A 19,470-nucleotide genomic window follows, 5' to 3' on the forward strand; every position below is an offset into this window, starting at 1 on the left:
TTTCTTGTTTTCTAGGGCTGTGGGAAGTCTGTGATCGCTAAAGAGTTTGCAGAGATGCTGGGTTACAGCATCGAGCCCGTCATGCTCTACCAGGTGAATAAAAAGGGATCTTTGGAAAGATTTTAACTGTTTATTATCTGTCAAAACACTACAGAGCATGAGTAAGTTTATCATGTGAGGAAGGCCTTATCAGTGGCAGAAATCAAATCAAATCAAATCAAATCAAATCAAATCAAATCAAATCAAGTTTTTTATTTATAAAGCACATTTAAAAGCGATTTTTGGTCGAGCCAAAGTGCTGTACATGTAATAAAAACACATTACTACAAAACACAATAAACGACAATAAATTACAACAGATATATCTTAAAAAACAAAATAAGAATAAAACACACGGAAAAGTCAGGAGTCGTGCTCCGCTCTAACTAGAAAGCCAGAGAGAAGAAGTGTGTTTTTAGTGAGGATTTAAAAACCCCTAGGGTCTGGGCCGACCTCACATGGAGGGGCAGAGTGTTCCAGAGCCTAGGGCCAGCTGCTGCGAAGGCTCGGTGCCCTCGGGTTTTGAGCCTGGTCTTGGGCACTACCAGCAGCAGCTGGTCAGCAGACCTTAAAGCTCTGGCTGGGGTGTAGCGCTGGAGCAGTTCAGCTATATAGGCCGGAGCCAGCCCATTTAGTGCTTTGAAAACAAATAAAAGGATTTTAAAATCAATTCTGAACCGAACTGGAAGCCAGTGTAATGAGGCCAGAAATGGGGTGCTGTGGTCACGCTTTTTGTGGCCAGTGAGTAGACGTGCAGCTGCGTTCTGGACTAGCTGCAGGCGTTTAATTGAGGCCTGGTCCATACCCACGTACAGAGCGTTGCAGTAGTCCAGTCTTGAGGTAACAAAGGCGTTAATAACCCTTTCTAAGTCATTAAAAGATAAATACGACTTGGTCTTGGCCAATAGTCTTATTTTAAAAAAAGCAGGATTTGACTACGGTGCTGACCTGCTTGTCGAATTTAAAAGTGCTAGTGAAGGTCACTGAAATGTCCGGTTTAATACGTTAATTTAGTATAGCACCTTTCACAGAAATACAATTCACAAAGAAAAAAAAGAAAGTAAAAAATAAGACCACAGAAACATGAATGCAATAAAAACATGCGCCAGAATTTAAGGTTATCATAAAACAAAAACACAGACAACAAAGAGTCCCAAAAGGAACAAACAAAAGAACACATCACACACATCTCAAGGAGACACAAAGATATAGTTAATAAGTCAATACAAACCAGTTCTTTAGAATCAATTATCTTCCACTTTACGAGGATTTTCCAGAATATATATATATAATTTATTGGCAGGTACGTTTACACATACAGGAAGTTGCTTCGGTGTGAGAAATTGGGATCAATAAAGTACTATCCTATCCTATAAGTTTATCATGTGAGGAAGACACAGTGGCAGAAATGTCAGGTTTAAAAATAATAATATTACGTTTATTTAGTATAGCACCTTTCACAGAAATACAATTCACAAAGTGCTTCACAAGTACAACTAGAAAATGCGTGTGAATGCTGTAAACTGTGAACATTGGTTGCTGAAAATGCATAAAAAGCTGAATATGTTATTAGCTGAATGGTAGCTGCTTGTAGCTACAGAGACCAAGTCAGTGTGTTGCTGAACTTAGCGGAGAAATGCAGAAAAGTGAAATGATTTGAATCAAATTGTTACAGCTCAAATGCATTGCAATGACTTTGTTGGAAACTTGAAAGTGAAATGTTGAACTGGAAGAGTAGGAAAAATAGTGAAGAAGTGAACATGTATAGCCTTGATGTCCTGAAATAGCTGAATAAGTTAATAGTTGAATGGTTTCTGTAGCTGAAAGTAGGCTGAAGGAGTTAGATATCAGATGTAAGTAGTAGTGAATGAATGTGTATTAAGACGCTTTGAAAAGCATCAGAATATTTTAACTGCAAACTTTTGAACTAAAACCAAACGGCACCAATAATGTATAAGATATGTGGAACGTGTTGAAGTCAGTATGAAGTCTCCATCAGACAGAAAACAGCATTCGCACTAATAATAATACACTTTATCTGTGTAGCACCTTTCATGCACAAAGCAGCCCAAACAGTGCTTTACAGAAAACATCATAATATTCAAATAAATAGAGAACAAGATAAGATATAATGATACCAGTGAGAATTGAAAGTTAACCCAAATTAAAAGCCATATTCAAAAGATAGGTTTTTCATTTGCTATTAAACATTTCAAGGGAGTTTGCTGTTCTAAGATCCAAAATTAAGTTTATTGGCAGGTACGTTCACACATTCAGTGTTTAAACCCCTGTGTGTGTGTGTGTGTGTGTGTGTGTGTGTGTGTGTGTGTGTGTGTGTGTGTGTGTGTGTGTGTGTGTGTGTGTGTGTGTGTGTGTGTGTGTGTGTGTGTGTGTGTGTGTGTGTGTGTGTGTGTGTGTGTGTGTGTGTGTGTGTGTGTGTGTGTGTGTGTGTGTGTGTGTGTGTGTGTGTGTGTGTGTGTGTGTGTGTGTGTGTGTGTGTGTGTGTGTGTGTGTGTGTGTGTGTGTGTGTGTGTGTGTGTGTGGTGTGTGTGTGTGTGTGTGTGTGGTGTGTGTGTGTGTGTGTGTGTGTGTGTGTGTGTGTGTGTGTAGTGTGTGTGTGTGTGTGTGTGTGTGTGTGTGTGTGTGTGTGTGTGTGTGTGTGTGTGTGTGTGTGTGTGTGTGTGTGTGTGTGGTGTGTGTGTGTGTGTGTGTGTGTGTGTGTGTGTGTGTGTGTGTGTGTGTGTGTGTGTGTGTGATGCGTGATGCGTGTGTCATGCTGCATATATTTTTAGCCAGGCTGAGGTCAGGGGTGAGTTTGCTGTGGGGGGGAATCTTTCGCCGGGAAGCTCATCTGGTCAGCTCTGAAAACACCGTGACATGCATGGATATAAATATGTGTGTTCCTTCAATGGAAATAAAACTGAAAGATTACCAAAGCCCTTTCCCCTCTTTGGCATTCAAAAAGAAATCATGATAATCTCTGAACATGAAATTGATATGAGAGCAGCACCATTCACCTTCCAGTAAACATTGTGCAGTTGTTGAAGAAGTTGTGAAATCTCTTCTCTTGGTTTTAAAAGATCCCAAAAAAACCAGATGCCGTCGCAATTTATTTGATCGTTTGGTCTAAAACTAAACATTTTGCCTTCTCTTCCAAAATCTGCGGATCAAATCTGCCACAAAAAGTAGTTTTCATGGACTTCAGCCGAATATATACAAGATAAATAATGTTAATATATGAAGGAACTATCTAGTAACCGTCCAGAAGTTGTAGAAAAGCGAACATAATGACCACTGAGTATTAACTACAGTATGTATCATGTTCATATAACTCCTGGTAATACAGCATCAAAGAACGCAGGTAAGACCTTTCAGTGAATATTTGGGATATCTTGCCAGTTGCATAAATGAAGCGTACATACAGTATTTGGCATTTACTGGAATGGTTTCCTCTGAAATTGTCAGAAAGACAGTGGTGCTGTGGTCCGTTTACTGGAAGAGACAGAGAGTTATTAGGAGACTACTCACTCCATTAAAGATGCTCAGATATTCTCAATGTCAGGGGAGGTCTGATCCTCCTCATCGCTTCCTGTGTGACCTCATTGTTCAGAGAGCTTTTCCTCCGAACTCTCCCAAGCGCACAATGTCTTGGAACAAATGGTGCAACTCTGCTTGTCTTCCCCTCCTCAAAGCCTCCATCTGTGCCATGACACAGCAGCGTGATCATCAATACGACAGTCTGGCTGCACAGATGTTTTCCCCTTAACTATAATGTGTCATTAGCTGTTATCTGTAATGCTCGGATATCAGATCATGTGGTGGAAATGTAGGGTATTCATTCAAGAAAATCTCTGTCTCACTGTGAACACTTCCTATTGAATTCAATCCATTTGTATTGAAAAGCAGTTATAAAATACAATTCAAATCATAAGACATAATGGAGATGTGTGAATGGGACACCCTGTTACAATATCTAAAGCTTGGGATAGGGATATTAAACGGAACCTATTTAAATGTTATCTTACTCGCACATCTAGAATTTGTGAGAGTTGATGTATATACAGAAATCAAAAGTTGTCTGACCCTAGATTTAGTCTTTTAAAATGGTCCGAAAACACAGATATATGAAATTTTTTGAAAATAACGGTACAAATGAAATGCAATTTGGAGTAAAGTACCTTGTTTATAAAGTTCTTTTGAAGTGTTACTCTTTTGAAAGACAGTTAAAGACATATTTATAGTGTTATTAATCTAATTCCATACCTGTGGACCTCTGCAAACCACACATTTTAAGATTACGGATAAACATCGGTTCAAATTCTATGCATTTGCAGTAAAGTACCTTGTTCATAAGTTCCGAGACATTTACCGTGTTCAAGTTTTTATTTATTTAACAACTGCCGTCTTAAGCACTTTTTAATGACAGATGCAGACATTTTTGTAGTTTTATTATTGATCTCATCCCATACCTTTGGACCTCTTTCATGCAAACCACACTTAAAGGTGGGGTATGTCATTTATTTCAGAAACACTTTGATGAAAAGGATGATTTGTGTATGCACATAAGTTAAGATTAAACCAGTTTCTAAAGAGTTGCATTGCAGACTAGAGGCATTTAGATTTGCACACACAGTATAATAATGGGATGACAGTTTAAAGGTGGGGTAGGTAATTCACTTCAGAAACACTTTTTGTTATATTCCATGGAATGCTCTTAACATCCCGATAGCAATGAATATATTAAATGCTTTGACAATAAATATATAAAAAAATATCATCTGTGGAAGCCGTGGTACTGTAAAAAGCACGACCAATCATCTGAGCAGGCCCGGCTAAAATAACTGGATGGCCTACCTGCCTGTCAGCCTTCCATCTGTGCACAAACTTATCTCGTGCCCTCATTGGTCATGTGCGCGTTCGTGTGTGTTGGAGGAGGGGCTCTGGAAGGAAGTCTGAAGGAAGGGGCAGATTTTTTCCGGTTGTGTATTTTCAAATTCTAGCGCACTCGAGCTGGTTTCTCCATTCTTACCTACCCTACCTTTAAGATCGGACATTTATTAATAAAAACTAATCTGACCCTAGTTTTACCCTTGTAAAATGGTCTGAAAACATTGGTTTAAAATAGGTAAGATATAATAAACACTGATATAGGAAAAAAATGTCCACATTAAATGCATTTCGGACAAGTAACTTATAATAATAATAATAATAATACATTTGATTTATATAGCACACTTTAAAAACAACGTCATCTCAAGGTGCTTCACAAAGCTATAAGGAACAATAAAACTGTTTATAAACTGCAAAAAGTACCACTTTTGCTCTTTTTAAAGACAGATAAAGACATATTTATAGTGTTATTAATCTAATTCCATACCTGTGGACCTCTGCAAACCACACTTAAGATCCTACATTTAAGTTTACGTTGCTCTCAATCCCTTCCACTTCATTAACTCTCTCTGTTCCTTGGTGTCCATTTCATTCACATAGACTCTTCTACACTACTATAAAACACTATTTGATGTCCTATATATATGTTGAACTGTTGGAGGAGCCTGCGACCTAAGTGTTTCCTTGCCATATCTACATGTAGCTAATGTGCAAATGACAATAAAGCCTTGAATTGAATTGAATTGAATTCTTCCCCCTCTTCTTGCAGGACATGACGGCCAGAGACCTCCTCCAGCAGCGCTGCACGCTCCCTAACGGAGACACAGCGTGGAGACCCTCCCCTCTGGTGACCGCTGCCATGGAGGGGAAGCTGCTGCTGCTGGACGGGATCCACCGGGTCAACCTGGGGACCCTCGCCGTGCTCTCCAGGTACTTTAGTTAGCTTAAAAATATACAGTTTCCTTTATTTACTCACTGCTAAAGAACGATTTAAAGGAGACCTATTATGCAAAATCCACTTCCTCATGTCTCTTCTACATCAACATGTGTCCCCTCTTCTTCATGTCTCTTCTACATCAACATGTGTCCCCTCTTCTTCATGTCTCTTCTACATCAACATGTGTCCCCTCTTCTTCATGTCTCTTCTACATCAACATGTGTCCCCTCTTCTTCATGTCTCTTCTACATCAACATGTGTCCCCTCTTCTTCATGTCTCTTCTACATCAACAAGTGTCCCCTCTTCTTCATGTCTCTTCTACATCAACATGTGTCCCTCTTCTTCATGTCTCTTCTACATCAACATGTGTCCCCTCTTCTTCATGTCTCTTCTACATCAACATGTGTCCCCTCTTCTTCATGTCTCTTCTACATCAACATGTGTCCCCTCTTCTTCATGTCTCTTCTACATCAACATGTGTCCCCTCTTCTTCATGTCTCTTCTACATCAACATGTGTCCCCTCTTCTTCATGTCTCTTCTTCATCAACATGTGTCCCCTCTTCTTCATGTCTCTTCTACATCAACATGTGTCCCCTCTTCTTCATGTCTCTTCTACATCAACATGTGTCCCCTCTTCTTCATGTCTCTTCTACATCAACATGTGTCCCCTCTTCTTCATGTCTCTTCTACATCAACATGTGTCCCCTCTTCTTCATGTCTCTTCTACATCAACATGTGTCCCCTCTTCTTCATGTCTCTTCTTCATCAACATGTGTCCACTCTTCTTCATGTCTCTTCTACATCAATATGTGTCCCCTCTTCTTCATGTCTCTTCTACATCAACATGTGTCCCCTCTTCTTCATGTCTCTTCTACATCAACATGTGTCCCCTCTTCTTCATGTCTCTTCTACATCAACATGTGTCCCCTCTTCTTCATGTCTCTTCTTCATCAACATGTGTCCCCTCTTCTTCATGTCTTTTCTACATCACCATGTGTCCCCTCTTCTTCATGTCTCTTCTACATCAACATGTGTCCCCTCTTCTCCATGTCTCTTCTACATCAACATGTGTCCCCTCTTCTTCATGTCTCTTCTACATCAACATGTGTCCCCTCTTCTTCATGTCTCTTCTTCATCAACATGTGTCCCCTCTTCTTCATGTCTCTTCTTCATCAACATGTGTCCCCTCTTCTTCATGTCTCTTCTTCATCAACATGTGTCCCCTCTTCTTCATGTCTCTTCTACATCAACATGTGTCCCCTCTTCTCCATGTCTCTTCTACATCAACATGTGTCCCCTCTTCTTCATGTCTCTTCTACATCAACATGTGTCCCCTCTTCTTCATGTCTCTTCTTCATCAACATGTGTCCCCTCTTCTTCATGTCTCTTCTTCATCAACATGTGTCCCCTCTTCTCCATGTCTCTTCTTCATCAACATGTGTCCCCTCTTCTTCATGTCTCTTCTTCATCAGCATGTGTCCCCTCTTCTTCATGTCTCTTCTTCATCAGCATGTGTCCCCTCTGTGGAAAGAGACTCTGAAAGTTTCAGGAACAAAGATTCTCTCTCTTTTTCTCCTGATCCATTTCTATAAAAACCTGTCTGAAAAAGAGCTGATCAGATTTTGGCCACTTTGTGATGTCATAACGATGTTTTGGCTCGTGTAACCATTAGCCAATCACCAACCAAGGTAACCCCCCCCCCTCACCTTATCACCTGAATCTCCTCCTAGAGCACCATTGTGTTCTTTGTAACCAAATCTCTCTCAGAGGGGCGTGGGGAGGGGCTCCTTATTTTCATCTGAAGTAACAGACAGAGAATCAGCACTTTGGAAACAGGGCTGAAACAGAGGGGATTATGGGTAATGCTGCAATCTGTTTGGTGTTTGTATGTTTGAACACTTCAGTAGGGATGCTCCGATCAGGGTTTTTGGGGCCGATCACCGGAATCATTATCGGCCGATGCCGATCCGATCATAGGGTGGGTGGGGGCTATGGGGATCTTCCATTTAACAGCGGGTGGAGCTGCAGGATTTCTGCTTCACACACGTTGCATACCGCTATTTTATTGTCTTTTTCGGACACCTTGAAATACTGCCAGACCGGTGAAGCCATTTTGGCGAGCTTGTTTTGCCGCCCACAGAGAAAAGTGTCATGTATTTTACGTCATGTGATCGGCTCTCCTGATCGGCCTTTATAGAGAGCACCGATCGATCGGCCGAGAGTGAATATCGGCCGATAACGATCGGAGCATCCCTACACTTCAGAGACATGTTCTGTATTACATTACATGTCACTTGTTAGACGCTTTTATCCAAAGCGACTTACATACATTCAATACTGTGGACAATCCCCACAGGAGCAATTTGGGGTGAAGTGTCTTCAGGGACACAACGACATGCTGACTGCAGTGGGGTTTGAACCTGTGCTCACTAGCCCACTGCGCCACACGCCTCCCTGTATATATCTGAGACCTATAATATATTGATGAAAAACAGTATTCTACAGATTCTACATTCTGTTCTAAGGTTTTACATGGCTGCTTTACAGAAGTGAATAAAGCTGGTGCTGTTAATGTCAAACACACACACACACACACACACACCCCCACTCACACACACACACACACACACACACACTCTAACAGCTGTGTTTTGTGTCCCAGGTTGCTCCACGACAGGGAGCTGGATCTGTACGATGGGACCAGGCTGCTGAGGTGGGACCGATACCAGGAACTAAAGGAACAACTGGAGCTCAGTGACCAGCAACTGCAAGAGAGGTACACACACACACACACACACACACGCACACGCACACGCACACGCACACGCACACGCACTCGCACTCGCACTCGCACTCGCACTGCACTGAATCGAATCAAAAATCTAATAACTTCACCAATTTTCTTTGATGATGTAACACTGGATGGATAATGAAATATCCCAAACAATGTGTTGCTTTTTTTATACATAATTGAGTATTAAATGATCAATAAAATGAGGGCAGAGGATTGACTGCTTACTGTCACATAAAGGAAGAGGGTGATATGAATTCCCAGCACTTAATTCCCCAGATCCACTTTGTTTGAGCTTCTCCGACAGCATCCAATCAAGTTGCAGGAGATAACCGTCAAGACTTCAGGGTTCATGTGTTGGTCAACGTTAGAGGAATTGCAGTATGACAAAAGTGTGTGTACAAATCATATTGGTTGAAGAGCGTATTGTGAATTTGTACAATTAGAAAATAGATTTTCTTGACAAAAGTTGCTAAAATTGAGGATTTATGTCTGTATGTCTTGGAATTAACTTGAATTACCAGTGAAACAATGACTTGGTCCTTCAAAGCAATTATTTATATCAGAGGTGAACGTCTTACTGATTAGATTTTTGGATATTTCCTTGCATCAATTGGCCCCTAAAAGTTACACCATCCCAACTTTAGTCTGGCTTTTCTTCACCGCAGAATCAAAAAGGCCACAGACTTGTAAAACTTGTGTTTTAGGAAGTAGGTGCTCACACTGAAAATAGCCCAGAGCTAAAAGATTGCTTCTGTCTGCAGAGAGTTGAAAACACGGTCAAGGAAGTTCAATTATAGTAATATGTTGTTCATGCGTTTGAAATCTGATTACAAACCAAAAACTGAGTAGAGAGGTTTATAAAACTGTGACGCAGTATTTCACATTGTTTTCCGGCTTGGTTTTAAGATATTATACTCCAATGACCATTGTTGGTCTTGACCTTAAGTGTTCCCTGGGTTTGACTCATAAAGTGTGTGTAGAAGTGTGTGTGTGCGTGTGTACATGCACTCAAAAACCCACCGAAGCTGGCAGGAAGGATGTTTGTGGTGGGGCGTCTGGGCTGAAATAAACCCACTTCCTCTTCCTCCACTCCTGTGGCTCAGAGTGTGTGTGTGTGTGTGTGTGTGTGTGTGTGTGTGTGTGTGTGTGTGTGTGTGTGTGTGTGTGTGTGTGTGTGTGTGTGTGTGTGTGTGTGTGTGTGTGTGTGTGTGTGTGTGTGTGTGTGTGTGTGTGTGTTGTGTGTGTGTGTGATGTGTGTGTGTGTGTGTGTGTGTGTGTGTGTGTGTGTGTGTGTGTGTGTGTGTGTGTGTGTGTGTGTGTGTGTTGTGTGTGTGTGTGTGTGTGTGTGTGTGTGTTGTGTGTGAGTGTGTGTGTGTGTGTGTGTGTATGTGTGTTGTGTGTTGTGTGTGTGTTGTGTGTGTTGTGTGTGTGTGTGTGTGTGTGTGTGTGTTGTGTGTGTGTGTGTGTGTGTGTGTGTGTGTGTGTGTGTGTGTGTGTGTGTGTGTGTGTGTGTGTGTGTGTGTGTGTGTGTGTGTGTGTGTGTGTGTGTGTGTGTGTGCGTGCCAGAGTGCAGGTTTCAGTGTATTCTCCAAATAGTCCAACATTTAAGAGGAACATGGCTGTAGATTTGAGAGAACATGCTAGGTGTGTGTGTACATGAATGTGTGTGATGTTAATAAACTCTTGTATCCTTAAAAACTTGCATACACTTTAATATCGTTGGACATCATGAGAAATGAGGGGTTTAGTATCTGGCAGGTACAGTAATGGGGATCACACAGACGACCCTTGGATCAGTAGATCAGATTGTCCTGAACCACAGAATCAGTGTGTGTGTGTGTGTGTGTGTGGTTTGGAGCTCTGCACAGGACTGAGATTTGTACAGATTGTGATCTCACTCCTGCTGCCCACATCAGTGTTTCCTGAAATGAAAACAACACACATGCAGCACAATGTTTCCCCGAGGCGGAGCAGTAAAGCGTTATGGATCGTGTCCCCGTTCCCTTTCTCCTAGTGTTGTTTCCAATAGCAACAAACCGAAGCCACATGCAGGGGCGTCGAGACTTCAGAGCGGCAAATTGCTACCATTTAGCAGTTATCAGATTTGGATTAGATGGTTGTTATTGATGTTTTATCTAAATGTGTGTTACTGAGTGCAAGAGGGAATGAAGGGAGCAAAGGCAGGCAGAAGGAGACACAAAACCCCCAGATGAAAAGTGGGATAATGTGCATGATGAAGCTTGAATCAGCAGCTTTGGATGTCTTCACATATGAGATGTCTTCCCACACACTGAGGATCAAAGTGAGCTTCCTTCTCCGCCCACATTAGAGTATATATTTATATATCCTGTCCTCCAGATCACACAGACAGCCGTCAAAGGTCATTGTCTTGTCCCTGACATATATAGATTGGGACACACACACACACACACACACACACACACACACACACACACACACACACACACACACACACACACACACACACACACACACACACACACACACACACACACACACACACACACACAATTCCTAAATTGGAAGCTTCTACTACAGTTTTCAAATGAAGTTTTGATTCTCTGTCAAATATTTTATGCCATTGCCACCCATCTCATTTCATTGCTTTGAATAAAGATTAATTACGTGTGTATCTTCCACTGTAAGTGTGTATGTACTAGGACTTCAAGATAAACAAAATAAAAGAACTAATTGCAATTAAAATGACTGATATTGAAATTAAAGTATGAAACATTATTGACATTATCATGTTCATATTGTGATGTTTTCATTATTTCTCAGGCCTTTTAACTATTTTCTTGTGTGTGTGTGTGTGTGTGTGTGTTCAGGTCAGTCTTCCCCATCCACCCCTCCTTCAGGGTGCTGGCGCTGGCAGAGCCCCCTGTTCTGGGCTCCTCCAGCAGTCGAGGTCAGCAGTGGCTCGGCCCCGAGCTGCTCACCATGTTCCTCTATCACACCGTGACCCCCCTGTCCAGAGAGGAGGAGATGCACCTCATCCAGGGCCTGGTGAGACACACACACACACACACGCACACGCACACGCACACGCACACACACACTTGAGAAACACAGAGCTCTTTAGTCCTTCACTAGGATGTTGTGTTGCAATTTTTTTGTTCCCTTTTTGTGGAAGAAATTGTAATTTTTTGCAAACTCTGAAAGATTTCCGTTCCCTTAATCCACATAATTGATTATCCATCTTATCTCCTCTTCATCACCGCCTCTCTGTATCTCACTTTTCAGACCCTTAATGTTCCAAAGGAAGCAGCAGAGCAGCTCCTGCACCTCACACACAGCCTCCGCCAGATGAACGACCCTACAGTAAGTGTATATATATATATGTGTGTGTGTGTGTGTGTGTGTGTGCACTTACAGGTTTGTTTACATGTGTGTGAGCTAAGTTATGTGTGTGTGTATGTGTTTCCAGGCACAGTCCCTGGCCTCCTCTCTCTCCACCAGACAGCTGCTGAGGATCTGCCGCCGTCTCTCTCAGTACCCCGAGGAGAGCATCGCTCATGCTGTCAATAAAGCTTGTCTTTCCAGGTACACACACACATACACACACACACATACACACATACACACACACACACACACACACACACACACACACACACGCACACGCACACGCACACATCCACACTCAAATTCCTACTTCCTGTGTTTATCTGGGTTGTGATGCACTTTGCTTTTGTTTGATAGAAGTTATTTTCTAATGTTTTGATTGTGTGTGTGTGTCTGTGCGTGTGTGTGTTTCAGGTTCCTGCCCAGCCTGGCTCGTGCCTCTCTTGATAAAAACCTGGCTAACTGCTCCATACAGGACACCCCCGATGCTGCAGAACACACTCGTGACCACAGCTGTAAGTCCCAGTCAAATATAACATTACATAACATTTTATTTGAATGCTTTTACCCCAAAAAACTTACAAAAAGTGCATTCAACCATGAAAAGCAGGTACATTAGCTTTCAATAGGACAACCCTTTTAAGTGCTACACACACACAGACATGAAAAGACTCAGTTTATTTTGGTGGGTTTTCAGTCAGTGACTTTCTGCTGTCCTGAAATGGGAAGCTCCAGTCTGTGTTTACCAGTCACACACCAAGGTAGCCTCAGAGGAGGACTTGTATCATATCTTAAAATAAGTCTTTATTTAGGTTCTCTCCTACGAATGTATAGCAACACAAGCTATCGATGGAGGACACTCTCTCATTGATAGGAGACAGATTGATTATATTGTCATGTTTTTGTTTTATCATTTGTGTACCTTGTACGGCGATCTTTGAAAGGTGCCTTTTTTTATAAATAAAATATAGTATTATAATGAATTCACTTGTGTTGGTAATTCAAGAAGCGCATAAAAGAGAGGCTTGTTCAAATATATACACACTTTACCTACACTGTATTAACACCTTACTTTCATCCACATAGTGCCTTTGCAAGAATCTGATTTGGCCCCAAAACGACTTGTTTAGGTGAAGGGAAAATGGTGGTTTGGGATAGAAAAAGTGAAAAGAATTGGTTAAAATAAGTCACGGTTGACTTTCTGTTTCATATTTGACACAAGCAGCGGTCTCCTATGTTTGTTTGACCCATCCATACACTCCCATCTTGTCTTTACACAGACATTTTTGCATTTTATACAACGTCACCTTGCGTCATATCTTACAAAAAGTCTTTATTTATGTTTTTCTCCTGCAAATGTATGGCAACACAAGCTATCGTTGGAGGACAATCTGTCATTGATAGGAGATCATTCATTCACTGGTGCAGGGGAAATGGGTGTTTGGGCTATTATAATTCAATGATCTTAGAACAAAAGTTGGTTAAAATAAGTCACGGTTGACTTTCTGTTTCATATGGGACACAAGCAGTGGTCTCCTATGTTTGTTTGAAACATCCATACACTCCCATCTTGTCTTTAAACAGACATTTTTGCATCTTATACAACGTCACCTTGAATTCTCACGATTACACGGGTTATAAAAACATTAAAGTGCATTACTTTTGTAGGTAGAAGCAGGAACAGTGCATGAAAACACACACACACACACACTCACACACATTGACTATACCTCCTGCTTCTCTGTAGGTTCGGTAAAGGACGGTGTGTTGACTATCGGCAGTGTGTCTGCTCCCGTCTACATCCCCACTGAGAAAATGAAGATCCCAGATGTGCTCTTCTACGATAATCCCCAGGTATTTACACAACACAAAACACACTCTCGCACATAAACCAAATCTGTAACTGCATCACGACATCGCCCCGATCCTCGTGTGACTCACATTTGATCTCCTACGGGCAGACACAAAACAATCAAAAATAATCTGTTGTTTATTTTCTCTTGAAATGAAAAAAGATCACTCAGACCAATACTTCAGACCAAAGTGAGGTCATACTCCCTTCAGTGTTACTCCTCTGTCTCTCATGTTATTAATATTACTCTGTGCTTGTTGCCACTGTATTTCATTATGAAGGATTTTCCTTTTAGTTCTGGTATTATCTGATATTCTCCAGGACCAGAACTACATGTTTTTGTCATTTTCTGCTCCATTGGAGTATCAGACATCTTAGCCCTTTTGCTGGTACAGTGTCACTGACCTCTGATTGCTGTTATTGAAGGATTTGAATGGATTAAAAAGCAATTTGACTTTGTGTTTGAACCAGGAAAACCCCTTATTTTAATTTGATTGAATGGTTGTTTGAATGTGGTCATCATAAGAGCAAAGATCTGGTACAGTACATACCTTCAATTTATCATGAAGAAATGAATGTGTAAAAAAAGGCTTCATCAGGAAGTTGGGTATGTTGAGTTTAGCCAGTTTTATTTAATATATAAATAAGACATTCACCCACGCTGTACGCCGTGATTGTCCAAGTGTTCTTTCAGTAGGTGTGAAAACAGGCAGAACATCAAGATCTCAGCAAATGATTTCTTTCCATCGTCCTCCTCGACTAGAGATACTTTATTATGTGTTCAAACGGACGTGTGCTTGCCTCTGATTGGCTGTGTGCTGGTAGGAAAACAGCCAGACTCCTCCTGTATACTCACATCCTTAAAGGCAACTTCTAGTGTTCAGTTCAATACATTTCATTTATATATTGATAAACTGTTGAAGATACACAATGACAGAGTGGAGATATTTAAAATGGCACCGTTTGAGAAAAGGGTTTACAATAAATCTCACTAAAAACGTCGGAGAGAAATCATGAAATACACAGAAACATTGCAAGATGAAAAAATAATCTAATCTAACCCTTAGTGTTAAATGTATCCTTAAACATGGTTTAAAATAGGTAAGATATACAAAGACACAAGACAAGGGGTACAAATGAGTCCCCGGACATTTAGTGTAGTTAAAGTTTGACCTTTCTGATAAACAACTACTGACTTCTTAAGACGGATAATAGTTTTATATTTTAAAGGTGCCATGTCATGCTTTTCCGGTTCTTACCCGTCCCCTTGTGTGTTATGAAGCTTTTTCTGCATGTAAACGGTCTGCAGAGTCACAAACCCTCAAAGTACACCCTGTAGCGAGTAAAACTCTAACACAGAAAAGACCTGTCTATGCTGCCCCAGAACGCCTCGTTCATAGACAGGAGATTTTCTTTTCTTCATCCTGGTACCAAGTGACGAGCTCCACGGATTGGTCCATTCGTTACCTCACACACACACACTCACTCAGCCTTATCTTTTCTCAGGCTGTGAGTGCATGTGTGTGCTCAGGCTGAGTTTCGCCGTGTCTCGCTGTCTCGCAGACCCCACGCAGCAACCAGGAAACGACACCAGTAATCCAGCTCACACTGTCCGCTCCTCGAGCCTCAAAGGGCGCAGCAGCGAGCCCCGCAACGTCCCGCCAACACGGCACCCAGACCCCACGCAGCATTCTCCTCTGTTTGTCGTTACTGGTGTCATTTTCCTGGTTGCTAACAAACGCCATTGTAACACATAATCACTGATGTTCCGCTGTAACGGTGGTGGACTCATCAGAACAGAGTGGGCGAGCTGACCAATCAGAGCACACTGGGCTCATAGGGAGGGGGGGGCATTAGCTCCAACAAGCCGTTTAGGACAGAGAGTGAATACACATACTATACAGAGATGCTGTATGAGAAACCAATGTGAGTTTGGAACATTGAACAATGTACATCTATTCTAGTAGACCTCAACAATGGAATTATGATCAGTAGAAATGGCCATGACATGGGACCTTTAAAGAAATCTTATACTGTACCTGTTGACCTCTGCAAACCACACTAAAACCTTTATATTAAAGTTCATTTTCATAACCTTTTAATAAGATGCTTTTTACTAGTTGTGTGTGTATTAAACAGTCATTAAGCTGCTGTCAAGCCAATATTTTAGTTTCATACTTATGTTTATCGATCTCTTGCATTAACCTTTAGCTATAATGAGTATCTTCTCACCCCAGCTGCTCTGTACGTGAATACAGATCAGTTCAGTGAACAGACATTTTTATTCCTTTGTGCAAATGACATTAAAGAGACTTTTGCACACATCAGATTTGAATAAATGCCCATGTGAGGTTTTATTTTACCGCTCTGACGTCCTCTGGCAGCACTGAAGGCGCTCTGTGACCCAGATTCATCTCGTTCTCTCGTTCTCTCTTTCTCTCCATCCTCATTCTGCCTTTTTCCCTCCGCCTGCTTGTGTTGGACACCGAAATAAAGAGTGGGAGATAAGATGAGAGCAACGAGGGCGCCCTACTTTATCAGTGACCTGTTTTCTGTCTTCAGAGCAGAATCACAGTTTAATAAAGCATATGGAGCGAAGAGGAGGGGAAGCGAACCTCGTGGTGGTTTTAAATCTTAAAACACGGACAACATTAAGTTATTTTCTATAAAATGTGAAATGCAATTGACCATCTGTGTTCAATCGAAGTGTGTGAGTCCATTCACTGATGTGTGTGTTTCTCTGCAGCACCTGATGGTGATGGAGGACATGTTGAAGGACTTCCTGTTGGGAGAGCACCTCCTCTTGGTGGGAAACCAGGTGAGTGACATATCACAGTGCTTTTTAAAGGACGACTGGACCCACAGAAATACCTTTTATACATCAATTACTCCATGCTACCTTGGATGTTTGAAGAAACATTGTTTTTTCCCCATGCCTGTGACTGTAATGGTGAACAAAGAGTAAAATAATTGAGGAAATTAGTCACATTTAACAGTGGACAAACAATATCAAAACTAACAAACTCTCACTACTTTAGTAATATGCAATTCTCAATATGTAGTTGTATGCTCACTGATTCCCAAGCACACGCAATTCAACTTAATCCTTACTATTTAGAACACAGGCAAGTGGCGCTAGCAAGAGTTTAAATAGTGGGGTTTAAGGAAAAAGTATGTACAAAGTAGTGAGCATTCACATTTATAAATGAGACTTGGATTAAAGTTGTGGGACCATTTGTAAAAGTAGGTATTGAAATAGTTTTGCTGTTGTTTCTTGGTCCGTTTTTGGATTCTTTGGCATTCAATTTGACCATTTGTTCGACAATAATTAATCTAGTTTTACCTTGGAATTTTAAGTATTCGCTTAAAGGTAGGGTAGGTAATTTTGGAGAAACCAGCACGAAAATAAAAATATTTGAAAAAATATTTGAAAATACACAACCGGAGAAAATCTGCCACTTCCTTACAGAGCCCCTCCTCCAACACACACGAACGCGCACATGACCAATGAGGGCACGAGATAAGTTTGTGCACAGATGGAAGGCTGACAGGCAGGTAGGCCATCCAGTTATTTTAGCCGGGCCGGCTCAGATGATTGGTCGTGCTTTTTACAGTACTACGGCTTCCACAGATTAACTTTTTTTATGGATTTTTTGTCAAAGCACTTCAGATATTCATTGCTATCGGGATGTTAAGAGCATTCCATGGAATATAACAACAAGTGTATCTCGAGCCGGTTTCTCAAACTTACCTACCCCACCTTTAAATGTAAAATACTAAAACCTACTGCTGTATTTTAGAGTCCCCCTCTTCCTAGAAAATATCCGATCCGATAGCTTTTATCCAAGGAGGTCCAATTATGATCACTGTCATGATCCCTCTTTGGTGTTGTGTAATATAAACAGAGCTTTGACTCATGCTTGCAGAACGTGGGGGGAAGGGGGGGGGGGGGGGGGAGGGTCGATCTCATTTTTGGAAGAACATGGGTGTGAAGTAGAGAACACATGTCAGCCCTGTGTGAGTGTGGAGGGTGAAGAAGCAAGATCCCTGATGTCACCCTCCTCTCACACACACACACACACGCACACGCACACGCGCACACACACACACACACACATACGCAGCTCCCCTCAGTCTGGTCCTTTAGGGTGATTATCTAATACAAAGCATCGTGACCGTGCACAGGCGTGAGGAGGACATTAGTATCTGTCTCTATCTTTCTGAGAGGAAGAGGAGACTCCATGTGAAGCCCCGAACAACCACCCTTGTCAGAACGAAGTAACATCAAAACTATAAAGGGACACACTGAGCTCTCCCTCTCAGCGCTTTCTCTCTTTAAAACCACTGTCACTGAAACACAGCTGCTCTCAGACCTCATTAACTCTGCCGGTCACTCAATGTGTGTTTTTGTTATCCTCCCACAGGGTGTTGGTAAGAATAAGATAGTGGACCGATTCCTGCACCTCCTGAACAGACCCAGAGAATACCTGCAGCTCCACAGGTGAGGGGAAACGTGGTATTTTGAAGTGTACACGAGAGGTGGAAGAAGTACTCACATCTTGTACTTGAGTAAAAGTAGAAGTACTCAGATCTTGTGCTTGAGTAAAAGTAGAAGTACTCAGATCTTGTGCTTGAGTAAAAGTAGAAGTACTCAGATCTTGTACTTGAGTAAAAGTAGAAGTACTCAGATCTTGTACTTGAGTAAAAGTAGAAGTACTCAGATCTTGTTCTTGAGTAAAAGTAGAAGTACTCAGGTCTTGTACGAGTAAAAGTAGAAGTACTCAGATCTTGTTCTTGAGTAAAAGTAGAAGTACTCAGATCTTGTACGAGTAAAAGTAGAAGTACTCAGATCTTGTACGAGTAAAAGTAGAAGTACTCAGATATTGTACTTCAGTAAAAGTAGAAGTACTCAGATCTTGTACTTGAGTAAAAGTAGAAGTACTCAGATCTTGTACTTCAGTAAAAGTAGAAGTACTCAGATCTTGTACTTGAGTAAAAGTAGAAGTACTCAGATCTTGTTCTTGAGTAAAAGTAGTAGTATTCAGATCTTGTTCTTGAGTAAAAGTAGTAGTACTCAGATCTTGTACTTGAGTAAAAGTAGTAGTACTCAGATCTTGTACTTCAGTAAAAGTAGAAGTACTCAGGTCTTGTACTTCAGTAAAAGTAGAAGTACTCAGATCTTGTACTTGAGTAAAAGTATAAGTACACAGATCTTGTACTTGAGTAAAAGTAGAAGTACTCAGATCTTGTACTTGAGTAAAAGTAGAAGTACTCAGATCTTGTACTTGAGTAAATGTAGAAGTACTCAGATCTTGTACTTGAGTAAAAGTAGAAGTACCAGAGTGTAGGAATACTCTGTTACAGTAAAAGTCCTGCATTCAAAATGTTCCTCAAGTGAAAGTAGAAAAGTATTATCATCAAAATATAGTGAAAGTAGCGACAGTAAAAGTAGTCATTGTGCAGATTGGTCCATTTCAGAATAATATATATGATATGTTTTATAATGATTGATCATGAAAGTGTTCTCAAAGCTGGTAAAGGTGCAGCTAGTTTGAATGACTTTGTATACTGCAGGGGAGCTTGTGGATTT

At 41.2% G+C, this 19,470-nt stretch overlaps 1 protein-coding gene across 1 annotated transcript in view; it reads left to right on the plus strand.

Moving 5' to 3' along the window:
- Positions 1-19,470, plus strand: part of vwa8 (von Willebrand factor A domain containing 8) — a gene marked incomplete in the record, with an annotated part of 121,664 nt that overhangs the window by 27,847 nt on the left and 74,347 nt on the right. Inside the window, 10 exon segments of the mRNA XM_034147112.1 lie at positions 16-93; positions 5,699-5,859; positions 8,531-8,644; positions 11,512-11,689; positions 11,927-12,004; positions 12,111-12,226; positions 12,443-12,543; positions 13,776-13,882; positions 16,627-16,698; positions 18,305-18,381. Of these exon segments, the coding sequence (XP_034003003.1) occupies positions 16-93; positions 5,699-5,859; positions 8,531-8,644; positions 11,512-11,689; positions 11,927-12,004; positions 12,111-12,226; positions 12,443-12,543; positions 13,776-13,882; positions 16,627-16,698; positions 18,305-18,381 (1,082 nt within the window).

The sequence above is a fragment of the Trematomus bernacchii genome, unplaced genomic scaffold (genome assembly GCF_902827165.1).
Source record: "Trematomus bernacchii unplaced genomic scaffold, fTreBer1.1, whole genome shotgun sequence".
NCBI lineage: Eukaryota > Metazoa > Chordata > Actinopteri > Perciformes > Nototheniidae > Trematomus > Trematomus bernacchii.